At 47.3% G+C, this 18537-nt stretch overlaps 1 protein-coding gene across 4 annotated transcripts in view; it reads left to right on the top strand.

The window, feature by feature from the left end:
- The window catches only part of FLNB (filamin B), a 134952-nt gene that overhangs the window by 83200 nt on the left and 33215 nt on the right, over positions 1 to 18537 (top strand). For all 4 annotated transcript variants that reach the window (XM_058679088.1, XM_004581568.4, XM_004581569.4 and 1 more), the window contains 8 exons: positions 204 to 373; positions 7639 to 7756; positions 9360 to 9622; positions 11297 to 11894; positions 12784 to 12957; positions 13686 to 13848; positions 14400 to 14560; positions 18344 to 18511. In XM_058679088.1, coding sequence (XP_058535071.1) covers positions 204 to 373; positions 7639 to 7756; positions 9360 to 9622; positions 11297 to 11894; positions 12784 to 12957; positions 13686 to 13848; positions 14400 to 14560; positions 18344 to 18511 — 1815 coding nt within the window. The remainder of the gene's footprint in view (positions 1 to 203; positions 374 to 7638; positions 7757 to 9359; positions 9623 to 11296; positions 11895 to 12783; positions 12958 to 13685; positions 13849 to 14399; positions 14561 to 18343; positions 18512 to 18537) is intronic.

Genomic DNA, 18537 nt, shown 5'->3' with positions numbered 1-18537 from the left:
GGTTTGGGCCAGTTGCAAGGCCAGTGGCTCTGGGCGTGTTGGGCTGAGACCTGGAGGCTACTTACCTCCACCTGTTGTGTGAATGCCACTTTTTTGCCCCTGTGCTCCCTTCCCTGACTCTGAGGAGTGAACTTGCCAGACTGGTTCTGAAAAGTGAAACCACTCAGCTGACCTGTCTCCTCACTACGGGTATGTCCTTCCAGGTGTGGAAAATGGGAAACCAACCCACTTCACCGTCTATACCAAGGGTGCCGGCAAGGCCCCACTTGATGTACAGTTCAGCAGCCCCCTCCCTGGCGACGCGGTGAAGGATCTGGATATCATTGACAATTACGATTACTCTCACACGGTCAAGTATACACCCATACAGCAGGTAGGGTCCCTGGTACCTGTGCCTCTGTGGGTTACCAGCCAGGCCCCTTGCAGTGCGGTGGCAATGTGCACTGAATAGCCATGGCTATTGTAGCAGGTGCTGTCCCCTCGACCCCTTCTCCTACCCTACTTTCCTACTGAATGTCATTGGCAAGCCAACTGGATTCTGCCAGCAAGGTTGCAGGATCCTCAGAAACATGTCCATAGCTAACCTTCCATCTCTGTCTCCACTGAGGCTGCTTTCAGGGAAATGCTGACTTCCTGAGATTTAGGACCTAACCTCTACCTTGCTTTTATGTTTTTTTGTTTGTTTGTTTGTTTTTTCAAAAAGAAAAGTTTATTTGAAAGGCAGCGTGATAGAGAAAGAGTCTTCCTCTACTAGTTCATTCTACAAATAAATAGCCATAGTGGTCGGGGCTGGACCAGGCAGAAGCCAGGAGCCTGGATCACCAACCAGGGGTCCCACATGGAAGCCACCTGCACCATCACCTGTTGGTTTTTCAAAAACATTAACAGGGAACTCGATCTGAAGTGGAGCCGTCAGGAATTGAACTGGCGCTCATATGGGATGGTGGTGTCATGGACAGCAGCCTTTAGCTCGGCCCCTACCTACCTTCCTCTGATACACCTTCTCTCTCTTCCCTCCCTCTTTGCCTCCCATTTCCTCCCTCCCTGCCTCACTCCCATCCATACCAGCTGCCTGTAAGTCCTTGATTAATTACTCACTGCCCAAGAACTGCCACGCCTGTGTTACTGTGTTTTTCTTGCCTACCCCCCCCCTTGGTTTCCCCTCTTTACGAGGTGTTACAGCAGGGTCTTTTCTCTCAGAGCCAAGTTTTCCCAGTCCCCAAGGCCCACAGCCCAGTTGATGGCAACAAATCGCTCCTCTTTTTGGAATGCAGAAATGCAGACAGAGCCTGTGGTCCAGGCTGGCTGACTGAGAGTATTTTCATCAGGCAAGGCCTGAACAATGTACCCTCTCTATCCAAGCCCGTGTTTATTTGGTTAACTTTTTTTCCCCCAAAATTTATTATTGTTTTTATTGTGATGAAATACACATCGGTGCCATGTTGAAGTGTGTCCCCAGGCGCAGTCCCTCAGTTCACTCTGTAGCTCTTTTCATCTCATAGAGCTGAAACTCGGCACCCATTATGTTTGTGTAAGATTTTGTTTTCCCTCGTGTTCGCACCTCCAGGCTCTGGCGAGCAGACATGTGCCAGTGTAAAAGGCTGTATTCTCCTAAGCTTTGCTGCTCTCAACAGCTGTACTGAGCCTCAAAGATGCTTTCAGAGGGCAGCGTTCCAGGGAGTGGGAAATGCCCCTTGTGGGACAATTAGGACGATACTTCCCATAGACACACGGTTTAGGATGCTAGCCACGCTGTCTCCATGAGAGACCAGCTAGCCCATGGCAGGGGTCAAGGGTACAGTGAGCAGGCTGGAGTATCGTAGAGATGTCTCCTTGGCTTTCAAGCATGCATATCCTTGGAGATCAAATCATTTCTTTAAGAACTTCCCTGGCAGCAGACAGGATTCACTGAGTGGGAATCCTGCATGCATCACTGCAAGTATGACCTCTTAATCATCAGACTTGCTTCCTCTTATGCCTTTTTTAGTCCTCACAGGTTTAAATTGGAAATAGGTATAACACAGAATTTACAATTGTGCTTCCCCTTTTTAAAAGATTTATTTATTTATTTATTTATTTAAGATTTATTTTACTTTTATTGGAAAGTCAGATATACAGAGACGAGGAGAGACAGAGAGGAAGATCTTCCATCTGTTGGTTCACTCCCTAAACGGCCAAAATGGTTGAAACTTCACCAATCCGAAGCCAAAAGCCCAGAGCCTCTTCCAGGTCTCCTTTATTTTGATTGGTAAGGCAGATAAACAGAGAGAAGGAGAGACAGAGAGAAAGATCTTTCATCAGCTTATTCTTTTCCCAAGTGGCCGCAAACGGCCAGAGCTGAGCGGACCCAAAGCCAGGAGCCAGGAGCTTCTTCTGGGTCTCCCATGTGGGCACAGGGTCCCAAGGCTTTGGGCCATCCTCAACTGCTTTCCCAGGCCACAAGCAGGGAGCTGTATGGGAAATGGGGCTGCCGGGATTAGAACCATCGCCCATATGGGATCTCAGCGCATTCAAGGCGAGGACTTTAACCAGTAGGATACCACTCCAGGCCTAATTGTGCCCATTTTTTAAAAAATGTTTATAGATTTGGAATGGGGAGTCAGAGTGTAATTGGTGGGTGACAGAAAAAGAGAATTCTTCCATTTGCTGGTTCACACACCAGTTGCCCCCCATGCCAGTCCTGGGCCAGACACAACTAGGAGCCAGGAAATCCATCTGGGTCTGGCATGTCGATGGCATAGTCCCAGGCACAGGAGCTGTCATCCACTGCTAGTGCACCACTTCCCAGGCACATAGTAAACGAGCTGGATTGGAAGCAGAGCAGCCAGGACTTTAACCTGAGATCTGATGCGGGGTGCTGGTATCACAAGCCAAGCTGAACCCACTGCACCGTAACCCTGCCCCTATCTTATCTATTTTCAAGTGTTGAGTGCATTCATATCATTACACTGTCATCACCACCATTGGCCTTAAACACTTGGGTTGCTTCCCTCTTTGTTGTGAAGACAGCTGCTTTGACTAGGAGTGTGCAAAGTGTATAAGTTTACTGGATCCTTTGCACTTTAATCCCATATCAGAGACCTGGTTAGCAAATGAATTTGCACGCTGTGTGGGTTGCCTTTTCATTTTGTGGGTGGTTCCTGTTTTCTTCTGTGGTATAAGTGGAGCTTTTTATCCCCAGACTTGCTTCTTTCTGTGATTTTGTTTTTTATGTTGATGCAGAATTTCTTATTAGGCTTTTGTAGATACAATTTCCCTTCCTCCTCAGGCTGCTCCCTGGTGAGCAGGTAAGTATTGTCTTGCTGTTAGTCCCCAGGCAGATGGGCACCTCATTACTGGGCTTACATCATCTTTGTTGCCACTTCTCCCCATTTGTCGAAGGCATCCAAAAGCCATACTCGTGGTACATGGCCACAATCCTAGAGTCACACAGATTCTTGCATGAACATTCTATGACTTTGCTTTCGCTGTGTGTACTTGTTGATGTTCTGGGTGGGCAGTTAGGATGTGAATTGCAGACATCACAACAGGGACAGAATTGGGTTCATACCTTGCATGGTTGGCAGTACTTTTGTTTTTCTTCATTGAAAGATTTACTTATTTTTTTTTGGAAAGTCAGATTTAAAAGAGAAGGAAATATAGAAAGAAAGATATCCGTCTGCTGATATACTCCCCAAGTGGCCGCAATAGCTGATCTGAAGCCAAGAGCCAGGAACCTACTCCAGGTCTTCCACAGGGGTGCAGAGTTGCAAGGCTTTGGGCTGTCCTTGACACTTTCCCAGGCCATAAGCAGGGAGCTATATGGGAAATACAGCAGTCAGAACACGAACTGGCATCTATATGGGATTCCAGCATGTGCAAGGTGAGGACGTTAGCCACTAGGCTATCATGCTGGCCCTGGCAGTACTTTTGTTTAGGATGGTCCAAGCTACCCATCAATGTGGAAGTCAGAGTCCTGGGCTGGCTTTGTGACATTGGATGTAATATTAGAGTAGAAACCTCTTCATATCAGAATCTCCCCCACAGTCAGGTTCATCCAGTTTGGTGAGAACTGCTGTTGGAAAGTTGTGGGCCAGCTTCATAAGCATTTGGAGTTCTATAACCAAATGCTGCCAATTGTAGGTCTGAGGAAGAGCCTGGTGAATGCCTGGCAGCAAACACTGTTAGCATTAGTGATTCGCGGTGCCTCTTGGGTCCTGGTTTTGAGTTAAGACTGAGGTTTACTAGGGTCATTTTCTGTCTGGCAGAGAAAATCTACAACATCTCTGCTGCTCCGTGGGCTCCGTGGGAATAGGATATCATGTCCTGTATGTGTCTTTCCCAGTCCCAGCCCCGAGCACAGGGCCTGAAGCTCCAGGTGCTTGGTGTGGATTAGTGCCTTGGAAGGAGGCCACCAGCACTGTGATAGCAGAGGGAGCCGGCCTCAGAGCTTGCAAGGAAGGAAGAGTGGGGCTGGCACCTTCTCCTCCTCCACTTCCTCCTGCTTTGAACTCTTTCCTGAGGAGCAGCTGGGAATTCACAGTGAGAGTAATAAAGCAAACCTGTTGAGCTGTGTGCTCTTGGATGTGGTTAAGAGAGGCCTGGGTCAGCCCCGACAGCTGTATCCTGGTGTAGTGGAGCAGAGAGCACCTTCTCCAGATGGTTTTAGAGAATAACTGGCTACAAGGTTCCAGAAAGGCAGCTGCTTGGTGTCTGTGTGTGTAGGCACAGAAGTGCCTGGCTTGGTGGGGCACTTCCACCTCAGAATGCAGATTGTGCCACGTGAGGCTCCACAGCTCCACCTGCCTGGGGACCCAGGACCTGGACGGCCAGCTTTGCTCCCTGAATCCTGCAGGACTGCTGCCCTACCTGCAGGGTTGCTGAGTGACAACGTGCTGGTACTGGCCTGTCGAGAGGGGACAAGTGATGGCAGGAGGACACAGTGGTCATGATCAGAGTTTGCTTCTTTCAAGATTTTTTTCCTTAAGATGTATTTATTTTTATTAGAAAGGCAGATTTACAAAGAAAAGGAGAGACAGAAAGAAACGTCTTCCGTCCATATGGTATGTTGGCATCACAGAAAGAGGCTTAACCCATTACACTGCAATGCCAGCAGAGTGGACTTGTTTGTTGTGGCTTGAGGACCCTCCCAGAGATTAGACAAAGCCTTGAGAGTTTACAGAAATGGGAGTGTTTCCCCAGAATTTTGCATTTGAGAAGGTAGTAGTAGCGACTAGGACAAGAGCACTATGATTTGAATGCTGCATGAAGCTACTCTAGCACCTTTGGGACACCCTCACTGGAGGCGGTCTTGATGGCCATGTGCTCCCAAAGCTGAGGCATCAGTGTCTCAACTATGTGGTTTGAGGAAGGTGACTTGGGCCTTAGTGGAGGTAAAGGAGCATGAAATTGTTCTGCAGGGGGAATGTTTGGGGGCTCACTGCCCCTACACCCCTCCCTCCACCACCCTGTGGGGATATGAACAGTCCTTTCCTTAACTGTGGGTCTCTGGGGAAGTTTAAAATGCAGTCAGCATTGGAGGTGTAAATCCTGACATTTTTCCCCCTCTTTGTTGCGTGTTTTTAAAATGCAGTTATTTCCTATCTGAGTTCTTGTGTTGTTTTTATAACTGGCAGAGGGAACATTCTTTATTTTATGGGATGAGTGGGTTTAACTGAATGAGAATGTTCCTTCTCTCCTCGAGCACTTCTCAGAAGTGGCCAGGGCGCACAGGGCCTTGGCTCAGCCGTCAGGCCTACCTCACTGCTCCTCCAGGAGTTAGGGGCTCAAGGACAGATCAGACAGTTGGCACATTGGGAATGGTACGGCTCAGGTCAGGCATAAACATGACACAGAGGAGACCTCTCTGCCCCTTGGCCAATGTCCAGCTCTGCTGGCTTTGACCTCTGTGCATTTTAGGGCTGGGAAGGCCCAGTTGTTTGTGTGGGCAGTACCAAAACAAAACAGTCCTGGAAAATAGCTCTTTCTCCCTTTGTTGATGCAACCAATTTATTTTCTTGGCTTTTTCCTCTTTGTTATTACCAAAAGAATGTGAGAAAATGTACACAGGCCCAGAGATGCACCCTTTTGGCACTTGACCGCCATAGCTCGCTGCAGATTGTGAGTTTGGCAAGCCTGCTGGATTCCTGGGGAAACTCATCCCTCACTCCCTGCTCCCTCCCATACTCTCTTACTGTGTGCTTTCCTGAACCATTGATCTTCTGAGACAACCCTGGACAGCGAGGGTTGTTCATGGCATCTTGCTTTGGAGGGATGGGACTTGGCTGCATGAGGAAACCAGCAGCCAGATGACCAGGAACACTGCAGTACAAACAGTAATGCTACCTGGGCACCACAAGGATGCAGGCAACCCCTTGGGCACAGTTGGCCTGCTCCCCTGTGACTTTTCTTTGCGTTTTCTTTTTTAAGATTTTTAGGGCCCAGTGCGGTAGCCTCGTGGCCTAAGTCCTTGCCTTGCATACCCAGGATCCCATATGGGCACCAGTTCTAATCCTGGCAGCTCTACTTCCCATCCAGCTCCCTGCTTGTGGCCTAGGAAAGCAGCTGAAGACGGTCCAAAGCTTTGAGACCCAGTACCTGCATGGGAGACCCAGAAGAGGCTTCTGGCTCCCGGCTCTGGATTGGCTCAGTTCTTGCCGTTGCAGCCACTTGGGGAGTAAATCATCGGATGGAAGATCTTCCTCTCTGTCTCTCCTCCCCCTCTCTGTATATCTACTTTACAATAAAAATAAATAAATCTTAAATTTTTTTTAATTTGCAAATCAGAATTACAGAAAAGGAGAGAGAGCAAGACAGATATATCTTCTACCATCTGGTTCACTTCCTAAATGACTGCAATAGCTAGAGCTGAGCTGATCCGAAGACAAGAGCTAGGAACTTATTCTGGGTCTCCCACGTGGGTGTAGGGTCCCAAGGACTCTAACCATCTTCTGATGCTTTCCAAGCCCTAAGCAGGGAGCTAGATCAGGAAGTGGATTGCAAGCACTGCAGGAGGAAGATAGCACACTACACCACCGTGCCAACCCTGTGACTTTTCTGCACCTAATAACAGTGGTTTAGATATTGTGTAGATTAATGTAGGAACAGCTCCAGGTGAACTGCAAACAGCCCTTGCAGTTCAGTCCCCAGCAAGGGATTCCTAGGATGTAGAAATGATTGTTTGATTAGAAGACCAGGCTGCACTGCACATGGGTTTCAAGGAAGAGCTTCAAGGACATGAGTTTGGGTGCTGTGGGAATAAAGCCTATTTCTCACTTCAAGTGTGTGACTGTTCTGGGGGTTGGGATAGGCATATTTCTCCGCTTCTCTGAGACATTTCTTGGAAAAAATGGCTATAACAATAGGAACTATCACTTGGGACTCTTGAAGCTGATTGGAGGAAGTATGTAAAAAGCAGATAACATACTACTGGTGTGAAGCAAAATGTATTGTGCTGTCAACTCTAAGCTGCTGTCAGTTTTATTTCAATACTGTTCTTGCCATGTGGCCAAAAGCATGAGGAAGCAGACCTGACATGCTTTTTAAAGGCATTAGAGTTGCATCCGCTGGGTCTCTTGGGAACACAAAGAGGCTGGGGTGCAGCTGGACACATCCAGCAGTATGCTGGTACCACTCAGTTTCCTGTCTTGTTTGTTGCAGGGCAGCATGCAGGTGCTGGTAACTTACGGTGGCGATCCCATTCCGAAGAGCCCCTTCACTGTGGGTGTTGCTGCCCCACTGGATCTGAGCAAGATCAAAATTCACGGGCTGGAAAACAGTAAGTGTCAGTATGCTGGGAGGGTGGGTCTTTGACGACCTGCAGACTGCCTGCCAGTGACATTTTCTTCCAGAGGCGGAATTCATGGAGAAGCCAATTTAACTTGAGGCTTTGCAGCTGGCCAGGCTGTGAAATAGATCTTTGACCTTGCTGTCCACTGAGTTCCATCAATCCTTGCTTTTCTCATTTGTACAGTGAAGGGGGAAGTGGTTGTCAAGAATTTGAGTACATAGAAATACTCTGAGAATTCAGTGAGCTAAGAAGTCAGAGGACAGCACGTAGGAATTATATCTGCCAGCGAAAGGGTTCTGCCATTGTTTGCTGTGTGTTAAGGTTACTCTGCTGTGCGCATTCATTGGCCTTTGAAATCTGCTATGTCTCAAGGCAGTCATTTTCATCTACATCTCCCTCATTGGTGTTAACTCCTAGGTGGGTCCATCGTGGATGACCCTTAGTGGTATTTGTTCATCTGGTTTTAGGGCCACCAACTTATCATGACAAGGGTCCACTCCATCCAGGGAAGGCCTGTGAGCTCGTGTTTCCCCAGGTCTTAGGCGTGCCTTAGACTTGTCACTCCCTTTGCCAGTGACCATAATCCCCAAGTTGGGAGTGAGGACAGCTCCCAGCATGAGAGGTTACAAAGCAAGTGGCTGGTGGTGGCGGCTGTCAAACAAATGGTCATGCCCTGGCTCTCTCATGTGTGCCCTTTCGTGCTTTTCCCGAAGTCCCCAGTATATTCACCTCCAGAACAGGAGAAGCCCAGTGCCAATTAGAAAAAGCCTTTTTGCCTTATTGACGTGGAACTCTGAGGCCCTCTGTGCCTATAGTTTGGCAATGTTGATCTCGGCAGATCCTGGAATGCCCCAGAGACAAGATTTCTCTGGGTTGTTTAGAGAACCCTGAGTTCTTGGGGTTTTTGTGTCTGTGAAAGTCACATACAGCATTTGAGCTGCCTATGGCACGGCTTGGCAAAGATCTTCACAAACTATCACACTACAACTGGTTCTTGGAACTGACCACAGTGTCCTGACTTTGTCCTTCTTGGGAGTGGAGTTCAGAGGATGGATGGCTGTGGAAATTACTTCTTGTAAAGAATTAATAAATGCAGTGTTGACTTAGGTAGGTGTTTTGATGTATGATGAACATCTAAAGTATGGAAAAGAGGACAGTTAGGTTGTAACTGCTGGTCAGCCACACAGATCATTGTAGTCTCTTTAGGTTTGAATCCCAGTTCCACGGTTGCTGGACATGTTCCTCTGGGCAGTTCACTCACCCTCGCTGAGTCTCATTTGTGCCACCATCGGTGGAGGATGTCACAGGAGACGATGTGCTGTGTGTGTTTGTCATGCAAAGATGTCAGCAATCTCATTGCAGTCATCATCGTGCGTTCATGACTGTGCCTGCACCTCCGTTACCGAGATGCAAGTGTTGTGCATCCTGGTTCAGTTTTACTTCTTTTCTTCTGTACCTGCTTTGTAGTGATAGAGTGGTGTTTCTTGAGAGGCTAAATCCCAACATCTGAGGACCCACCTTGCCCTACTCATGGCCATTCTTGCAACTGAACATGGTCTACTCCTCACTCTGGCTTGTTTCCCTTTTCTAGGGGTCGAAGTTGGGCAGGATCAGGAGTTTGCCATTGACACCAGGGGTGCAGGAGGCCAGGGAAAGCTGGATGTTACCATCCTGAGCCCCTCACGTAAGGTTGTACAATGCCTCGTGGCCCCTGTGACTGGCCGGGAAAGCAACACTGCCAAGTTTATCCCTCGGGAGGAGGGCTTGTATGCCATCGATGTGACCTACGATGGACACCCTGTGCCTGGGAGCCCATACACGATGGAAGCCTCACTGCCGCCTGATCCAACCAAGGTCAGCTTGTGTTGTTGTTTAAGAATGAGACTGGTTGTTGTGAATGTGTGCACTGTCATCTCTTTCTTGTCTGTCGAGAGCCTTTGGAAAATCCCTTTGTATGGATCCCTTTGTATGGATGATGATCATTCTTCTACAGTAGTGGGTGAAGGGACCCCTGGTCAGATGGAACCCGCCCCTGCCCTTAGCTGTGCTCTTTCTGCAAGACTTCGGTGTGGAACTTCCTACCTCCATGTTTTAGAGTCCTTTTCCTTCATTTGTTCCTGTAGTAATGGTGTTCACTACAAAGCCAGCTGTAAGTCTGAGGCCAGACAGCAAATCTGAAGCTGCAGGCTAGTGTCTGGAGCCCCAGCTAAGCTTACCCTACTGAAACAACATGAACATATCTGGTCTTGTTAGAGTTTCTTTGTAACTCAAGGGATTTGATTTGTTTCTGGTGGACTGGATGCCATGGATGTTAGACAATTGCTCTAATTGTTGAAATAGAGCTGAAAATCTCATCCCTTCTCCCTGTTCTTGGTTACTTATTTAAAAGGGTGGTGTTAAAGAGTCAGAGTAATCTTCCATCTGCAGCCTTACTTCCCAGGTGCCTACAGTAGTTATGGCTCTGCTAGGCAAAAGTCAGGAACATCCCAGGTGAATGACAGGAACTAAATACTTGGACCATAGTCCAGTGCCTCCCAGTGCCTCAGCAGGAAGCTGGATCAGAAATGGAGACAGAAGTTGATTCCAGGCTCTCTGATGTGGCATGCAGGTGTCCTGAACAATATTTCAACACCATGGCCAGACCTTCCCTGTTTAGTTTTGTGTGTTTAATTAATCACTTTTACTTTTGTTTGAAAGGCAGAGAGAAACAGACACACATTGCCCATCTACTGGTTCATTTCCCTGATGCCTGCAACAACCTGGCCTAGTACAGGCTGAAGCCAAGTGGGTTTCTGTGGGTGGTGTGAACCCCAGTACTTTCGCCGACACCTGCTGCCACCCAGGGTGCACATTAGCAGGAAGCAGGATGAGAAGTGACAGAGCCAAGGCATGAGCTGTACGTGCCAATATGGAACGTGGGTGTCACCAGCAACATCTTAACAATGAAATGATGCCTAATGCCCTTCCCCAGTTCAGTTTTTCACTGCACAGAATTTGTTGAATGAGGTATAGCAGCCAAAGCCCCAGCAAGGTCTGTGGAATCCCTTCCATGAGACTCCAGGCTAGGAAAAACCCACATGTGCTTATTGGCCGGATGTTCAAATTCAGGCCCTTTTTCGGAGGAGCAGCACATGACAGGGGAGAGGAGCATCTGGGGCTTCTGTCTTTTTTCTGTCTGCTGAACCCTACGCCTGTCTCTGCCTTCTGGTTTGTAATTGGGTTCTTAGCTATTTGTACTATTCAATGTATGCAGGTACGTCACAACAGTTCTTGAACATTGGAATAAAAAGTGTATTTTCGTTCAGAAATCTTACTTGCCATCCATGCTTTGTTTTTCCATAATATGTGTTTTCTACAGATTTTTTGAAGTACCTTGCTATTGGCTCTAATATAGATAGGCAGGTAGATGCAGGTATATGTTCCAGGTTGGGTCCCCAGGGAGAAGGACAATTTCATTGAACTGCTCTTCTTGCTGATGGCCTTGGCCACATGACGTGGAATCTTAATTTTTATGCTTTGTCCCAAAAGGTAAAGGCCCACGGTTCTGGCCTTAAAGGTGGTCTGGTGGGCAGACCTGCTGAGTTCACCATTGACACCAAAGGAGCTGGCACTGGCGGTTTGGGCCTAACTGTGGAAGGTCCATGTGAGGCCAAAATTGAATGCTCGGACAACGGCGATGGAACCTGCTCCGTGTCATACCTTCCCACAAAACCTGGAGAATACTTTGTCAACATTCTCTTTGAAGAAGTCCACATTCCTGGTTCACCCTTCAAAGCTGACATTGAGATGCCATTTGACCCCTCTAAGGTTGTGGCATCAGGACCGGGTCTCGAGCATGGGAAAGTGGGTGAAGCTGCACTGCTTAGTGTCGACTGTTCGGAAGCAGGACCCGGAAGCCTGGGCCTGGAAGCCGTCTCAGACTCAGGGTCCAGAGCTGAAGTCTCTATTCAGAACAATAAAGATGGCACCTACGTGGTGACCTACATGCCCCTGACTGCTGGCATGTACACGCTGACCATGAAGTATGGTGGTGAGCTGGTGCCGCATTTTCCGGCCCGGGTCAAAGTGGAGCCCACTGTGGACACCAGCAGGGTCAAAGTCTTCGGGCCTGGAATAGAAGGAAAAGGTAGGTTTCATTAAAGAGGGAATAAGTGAGAATGGAACCTCAGAGTGGAGAAGTGGGGGCACAACTCCAGACTTGGCCAGCAATGGGCCTCTTGGGTCTATGCTCCAGAGAGTGGCGGCCAGCGCTGTGCATATCTAGAGGCTGTGTTCCCATTGCTCAGTCAGCTTTTTAGTGGATCTCCTGGTATTTATTGCAAAGCCGAGCATATCAACTTGTGTGGGCAAACTCAATATCCTTCACAGCCCTTAACACCAAAAGGGCTTCAGATATGTTGCTGGCTAGCTCCATGCATACTACAGAGCAAAAGCGAATTTCTTCTCTCTTTTTTTTTAAAATAAGATTTATTTATTTTTATTGAAAAGGCATATCTACAGAGAGAAGGAGAGACAGAGACAAAGGTCTTACATTTGCTGGTTCACTCCCCAAGTGGCCACAGCAGCTGGAGCTGAACTGATCTGAAGCCAGGATCTAAGACCTTGTATCAGGCCTCCCATGTGGGTGCAACATCCCAAGAGTTTGGGCCATCCTCGACTGCTTCCCCAGGCCATAAGTAGGGAGCTGGATGGGAAGTGGAGCAGCGGGACACAATGCAGCACCTACATGGGATCCCAGGCATTGCAAGGCGAGGATTTTAGCTGCTAGGCTATCGCCCTGGGCCCTCTCCTCATTGTTTAGCCTGTCCTGGGTGTCACTGGATGTGAAGTCATTTGGCCAAGACTGCTTGATAGGGGCTATTTAGGCAGTAAAGTGAATATTTCTGGATTGTGAGTGTCAGACCAGTTGTTCACTGTCACTGAAATTGGCCTTGCTATGTTCTGAAGTGGGCAGGAATTTGGTTCTGGGTGCCAGGTATTGGCAATATTCTTAATCCTTTGTGGTCAACCTGCAGATGTATTTCGAGAAGCCACCACTGACTTCACTGTGGACTCGCGGCCCCTGACCCAAGTAGGTGGTGACCACATCAAGGCCCACATTGTCAACCCCTCTGGGGCCTCTACTGAATGCTTCGTCACTGATAATGCTGACGGGACCTACCAGGTGGAGTATACACCTTTTGAGAAAGGTGAGTCACCCAGCGCTTGAACCTGACCCTTATTCCGAGCTATACTTAGCCAGTTCTTCCAGGCGGCTGCTGTTGACCCCTGTCCCAGGTGCACTGTTACAGGGAAATACGACGGCTTTTTGCCCAGTAGTTCACCTTCCAGTTGGACCCTAGGCTTGCTTGTCTCATTGTGTGATTGGTAGGCAGGAGTTTGGCCTCTGCGTCACCTGAACAGGTTATGATCACGGCATGGAGCTCACTTGTGTAATGTGTTTATGTGTTATTTTCTAAAGTGTTAAGGATTAAGAAGAAATTTAAGATCAGATAAGCACAAAGAAATAATGAAAGCATTTAATATCCCTATAAACTAGATATAATATGACCCCTGTGACTGTTCCCGCACTATACCTTTCCATCTTTGTACTGCTTTCTGTTTGTCTTTTGACTATTACCTGGGTGAAGTTTTCCCAAACCAAGGGTTTTTTGAGAAGGACTAACTTGAAATAGAGACTCTGGATGTAGAGTTGCTTATGTGACTGTTAAATGAATGGCAAGCGCAAGTAATTTGCTCTTCAAAAAAAAATTAAAATTACTGGTTTTTTTTTTTAAGGTGTATTTATTTGTTTATTTTGAAAGTCTGCATAGCTCACAGACTTGAATGCTAGGTAAAGCCTTGAAGAAGTGCGTTTTTTCCCAGCAGTAGGTAACTGGTATGTAAACTTGGCATTTCTGTACTTTGCTCTGAATAGGCCTCCATGTGGTTGAGGTGACATATGATGATGTGCCTGTCCCGAACAGTCCCTTCAAAGTGGCGGTAACCGAAGGCTGCCAACCATCTCGAGTCCAGGCCCAAGGTCCTGGGCTAAAAGAGGCCTTTACCAACAAACCTAACGTCTTCACTGTGGTTACCAGGTAGGTAAAGGGCCTGAATTCAGAGGTTCAGTCTCTTAAAGGAATAACCCTAGATACCATAAATGTTTTTAGAAAAGTGCTCTATTTTACACAGCAAAAACTGATTTAAAAAGCAGTCTCCCAATTTTTTAAAAGGTTTATTTTCATTGTATGTGAAATCAGTAAAGATCTGTGTTATAGAGAGGCACCAAGTCTTATAAATATATCCCTGAACCCCCCCCAGTAATACTGTTATACAACTGGTGAAGCCAAAGATCTTCAGTTGATAAAGCAGAAATTTATAGTGAATTTGCTATGTAAATGAAATATTGAAACATTTGTATTTAAACTGGTCATAAAGGATATGATTGAATCAGATTTGCAGTTTTATGCATTGGAATGAAATATGAGAATATTATACTATCTAGAAGTTGTCTGGGTAGGAGGTGTTGTCCTAATACTCATCTAGGTCTGCTAATTGGGATACTTTACTGAGAGATTTTAAGTGAATTTTGGTGGTGAGCAGAGAAACGTGGACTATGTACATTGCACTTGTTTTTTCACACTTCCAGAGGAGCAGGAATTGGTGGACTTGGCATAACTGTTGAGGGACCGTCAGAATCGAAGATAAACTGCAGGGACAACAAAGATGGCAGCTGCAGTGCTGAGTACATCCCATTCGCTCCAGGGGATTATGATGTGAACATCACCTACGGAGGCGCACACATCCCTGGTACGTAAGCTATGCCATGGAAGGCATCCTGTGGATAATTGATTTTGTGTGAAAACCGATTTGATTTGCTTATCTCTCCAAGTGGGAAAATTGATTTTGTATTTATAGCAGCTGCAAAGGGAAAAATTTCTGTAGGGCTCTGTCTCCAGGAATACTTGCAACTTCCAGTAAACTAGCAGCATGGCAGAGGGCCATGGCTCAGTGTTTTTGACTGGAAGTGGTTGTGTGTGTGTTGGAAACCCTACTTCTCGATTTCAGGGAAAGTTGGTTTTCTACACAGTTGAAAGTCTTGATTTTGTGCTCAGTTTTCACCCTATACATGTGTCTTGTTTTCTTTTTCCACTAACAGCTTTAGTTTCTGATAAAGACGCCTGCATTTAGCTCTGACTTGTTTCTTTATGCTTCGTGATGCGTAGTGTATCCCAACATCTTGGCCAGGATAATTTTCTCTTGGGGACAGCAATGTACTGTAGAATGCTAGTTGGCAGCCCCAATCCCCAATATGTAGCAACCAAAACTGTCTCTAGATACTGCCATATGTTCTCAGGACAGTGCCACCTATAAGTGAAAACTGTTGCTTTGAAGATTCAGCCAAGAAATATATGGCTGAAGGATCCTGCCCATTTCATTCCAGGCATGAAATCTCTTATTTAGTTTTGTTATATTATGGGGGGAGATTATCAGGACCCTTGTACCTCCTGCAAGAACCCGTGCATGTACATGCACCCATACACGTTATGTGTTTGAAAGGGCATGTGGACTGTGGAGTGGGCACAGGTCCAAGGACACCAAGGCTGTTCCTGAGCCAGCTCAGGCTTCATGTCAGAGTAGGACGAACCTCAGTGGGTTGAATTGTCCTCATCCTGAAGGCTGATAAGTTGGGATAATGCGAGGAGGGCAAGGGATTTCAGCTGCTTACTGTGTATAAACGTGTGTCATTCACTCTCTTCTTTCCCAGGGATCATTTAAGTCTCCCCAGCCATTGTGTAAAGCAGGTACAGGATACATTTGTCCTGTAGGGCCTAAAAGGCTTGCAAAAAAGATCTGGTTCTATGCTGTAAGGTCAGCAGCAGGTGGGACTTAAAATTCAGCAACTCCGTTTTTTGAAGACTTTTTAAAAAATTATTATTGAAAAGGCAGATTTACAGAGAGAAGGCGAGACAGAGAAAAAGATCTTCATTTGCTGGTTCATTCCCCAAGTAGTTGTGCAATGGCCAGAGCTGAGCCAATTCAAAGCCAGGAGCTTCTTCCGAGTCTCCCATGCAGGTGCAGGGTCCCAAAGCTTTGGGCTGCTTTCCCAGGCCACAAGCAGGGAGCTGGATGGGAAGTTGAGCTGCCAGGATATGAAGCAGTGGGCATTTGGGATCCCAACAGATGCAAGGCAAGGATTTTAGCCACTAGGCTGTTGTCCCAGGCCCCATAACCAAGTCCATTTTTTTGTAGATAATTTTGCACTGGGGAATGATGTTATAAATATACATATGCCCCTTAACAGAGAACACAATTTGTCATACATGCTTTGAAGTAGTAAGTTTGTCCTCAAATTTGTAAATTTGTATTTACAACTCATTCAGTATATGAATAAAGGAGAAGAGAGAGAATATTCCCTCCTCCCCTCAGAGTAGATTTCTGAAGTTCATGTAGTTAAAACTCAAAACTACTCCAAGGAACATAAGCAGGGCTGAATGTCAGATTCCAGGAACACACGTTCTTTCTGAAGTTTTGCAGCATGGCTGTGTTTGTTTTAAGAATGGATGGAAGGCTGACCCCAGGAGAGATGACTGGTTGATCTTACCAACCGACCACTATGGAAGTGAGCACATGCTGGTAGCAGCAAGGCTGTTTTGACTTTTGCAAAGGTCTGATGGGTACCTCTGGCTTTGGGATTCTCTGTACAGGAAAGGGTTGAACACTGGGGCTCTGTGGTCGAGCTGTGACTTAGAAGCAAGTATTTGGGTTTTTTTTTTTTTTTAAGATTTATTTATTTTTATTGGAAATTCAGATATATAGAGAGGAGGAGGAGAGACAGAGAGGAAGATCTTCCGTTGGATGATTCACTCCCCAAGCAGCCGCAGTGGCCAGAGCTGAGCCAATCCGAAACCAAAAGCCAGGAGCTTCTTCCGGGTCTCCCACACGGGTGCAGGGTCCCAAAGCTTTGGGCTGCTTTCCCAGGCCACAAGCAGGGAGCTGGATGGGAAGCAGGGCTGCCGGGGTTAGAACCGGCGCCCATATGGGATCCTGGGTGTGCAAGGCGAGGACCTTAACCACTGTGCTATCGCGCCAGGCCTCAAGTATTCATTTTTGAGGATGACAACAGAAAGTGACCTCTTTGGGGGTTCCCCTCTCGGACGTGGATAGTGCTCCTTCCTTCATTAAACCTAGAATGTTCCTAAGGGAGAGCCAGTTAGCAAAGTGTCAAGCCATTTAACCAGGGTCACTCGACAGCCATGAGACTCTCAGGCACCTGCTAGCCTCTAATTTTCTTTCATGGGAATTTTGGCTGCTGCCCAGGAATGCAGGTTGTGACACAGCAGGTAAAACCTCCCATGGAATGCCCATATGCCATGTTGGAATGTCTGGGCTGAAATGCCACCTCTGTTTTTGATCCAGTTTCCTGCTAATGTGCCTAGGAGAAAGCAGGTGAGACCCCAGTACGTGTGTTCCTGCCATGTATGGGAAACTTGGATGAGCCTCAGCCTTTTCTCTTGCAGACATTTGGAGATTGAACCAGTGGGTGGATGATACCTCTTGGTCTTGCTCTTGCTATCTCTCCCACTCTCTCTGTTACTCTACCTTTTACATACATAAAGGAATTAAAAATAAGGAAATAAATATTAGCCTAGTTTTCTCTGGCCTTGTTCAGACCTGCAATGGGGTTATTTTAAAAACTGTCCTGTGTTGCCTTTAGTGGCATTTTGGAGTCATGTGGTAACTGACTGAGGGTTGCTGCTGGTAGCTGCCTGGACTGCTGGGCTAACTAGGATCCCACACGTGATAGAATAAAGGGTTCTTGAGACTGATTAATGATATCTCCCTTGGGCCCTGTCATGAGCGTGGTGGTGGTGGGTGTACTTAGGTCTGCCAACCCAAGGTTTTGCTTGTTGGCTCTGGGTTGCTCTCTTGTTGCAGTCAGAGAACTTCCAATGGAGTTAACTCACTGCTGGCATTTGGTGATACTGAAATCCTCCACTGTCATCCTGCAAGCCAAAGCTTCATTTTGTCTGTAAACCCTAGCAGGAGGGAGAGGGGTCTGGGAACCCCAGGAGCATTTCGTGGCAGAGGAGGTTGGGTCTGGGTCCAGGCTGTGTACCCAATGCTCTGCTTCCTTCTTCCATTCCTCCAACAACCGTCCCGTCTCTGGGTTTCTGTAGATGCTGCTCCTTCTGCCTAAAGTATCTTTCCCTTTGCTCCTATTGAGCAGTATCTGTGCCCTCTCCTGGCTCAACTCAGTTGTCACCACCAAGCTTTCTCTCATCTCTTGTGTACCTCCAACCTATAGGACATTAGAGTGATGAACTCACATGTCCATCCTCTGCATTGTGAGTTCCTGATTGGCTGTTTACTACTTAGGCCCAGCTGTTGACTTGTAGTTGGTGCTCTGGGCTGTTGATTTACCTAATAGTGAGGCCGAGGGGTGGGATGGCGTGGAATGGGGGGGCCGATGCTGCCAAAGGCCCATGTCATCAAAGGTAAGATCCCAGGTGGAACTGTGATGTTCTCAGTGTGCGTGAGGCAAGTCTCTTGGGAACTGTGCTCAGAATCCTCCTGTTACCTCTTTTTCAGGCAGCCCCTTCAGGGTTCCTGTGAAGGATGTTGTGGACCCCAGCAAGGTCAAGATTGTTGGCCCAGGGTTGGGCTCAGGTGTTCGAGCCCGCATCCTGCAGTCTTTCACGGTAGACAGCAGCAAGGCTGGGCTCGCCCCATTGGAAGTGAGAGTCCTGGGCCCACGAGGTGAGTGCATCCTGCTCATGTTACCT

The sequence above is a fragment of the Ochotona princeps genome, chromosome 21, assembly GCF_030435755.1.
Source record: "Ochotona princeps isolate mOchPri1 chromosome 21, mOchPri1.hap1, whole genome shotgun sequence".
In the NCBI taxonomy this organism is placed as follows: domain Eukaryota; kingdom Metazoa; phylum Chordata; class Mammalia; order Lagomorpha; family Ochotonidae; genus Ochotona; species Ochotona princeps.
The sequence above is the reverse complement of the archived record's forward strand: the minus strand, read 5'-3'. Positions and strand labels throughout refer to the sequence as shown.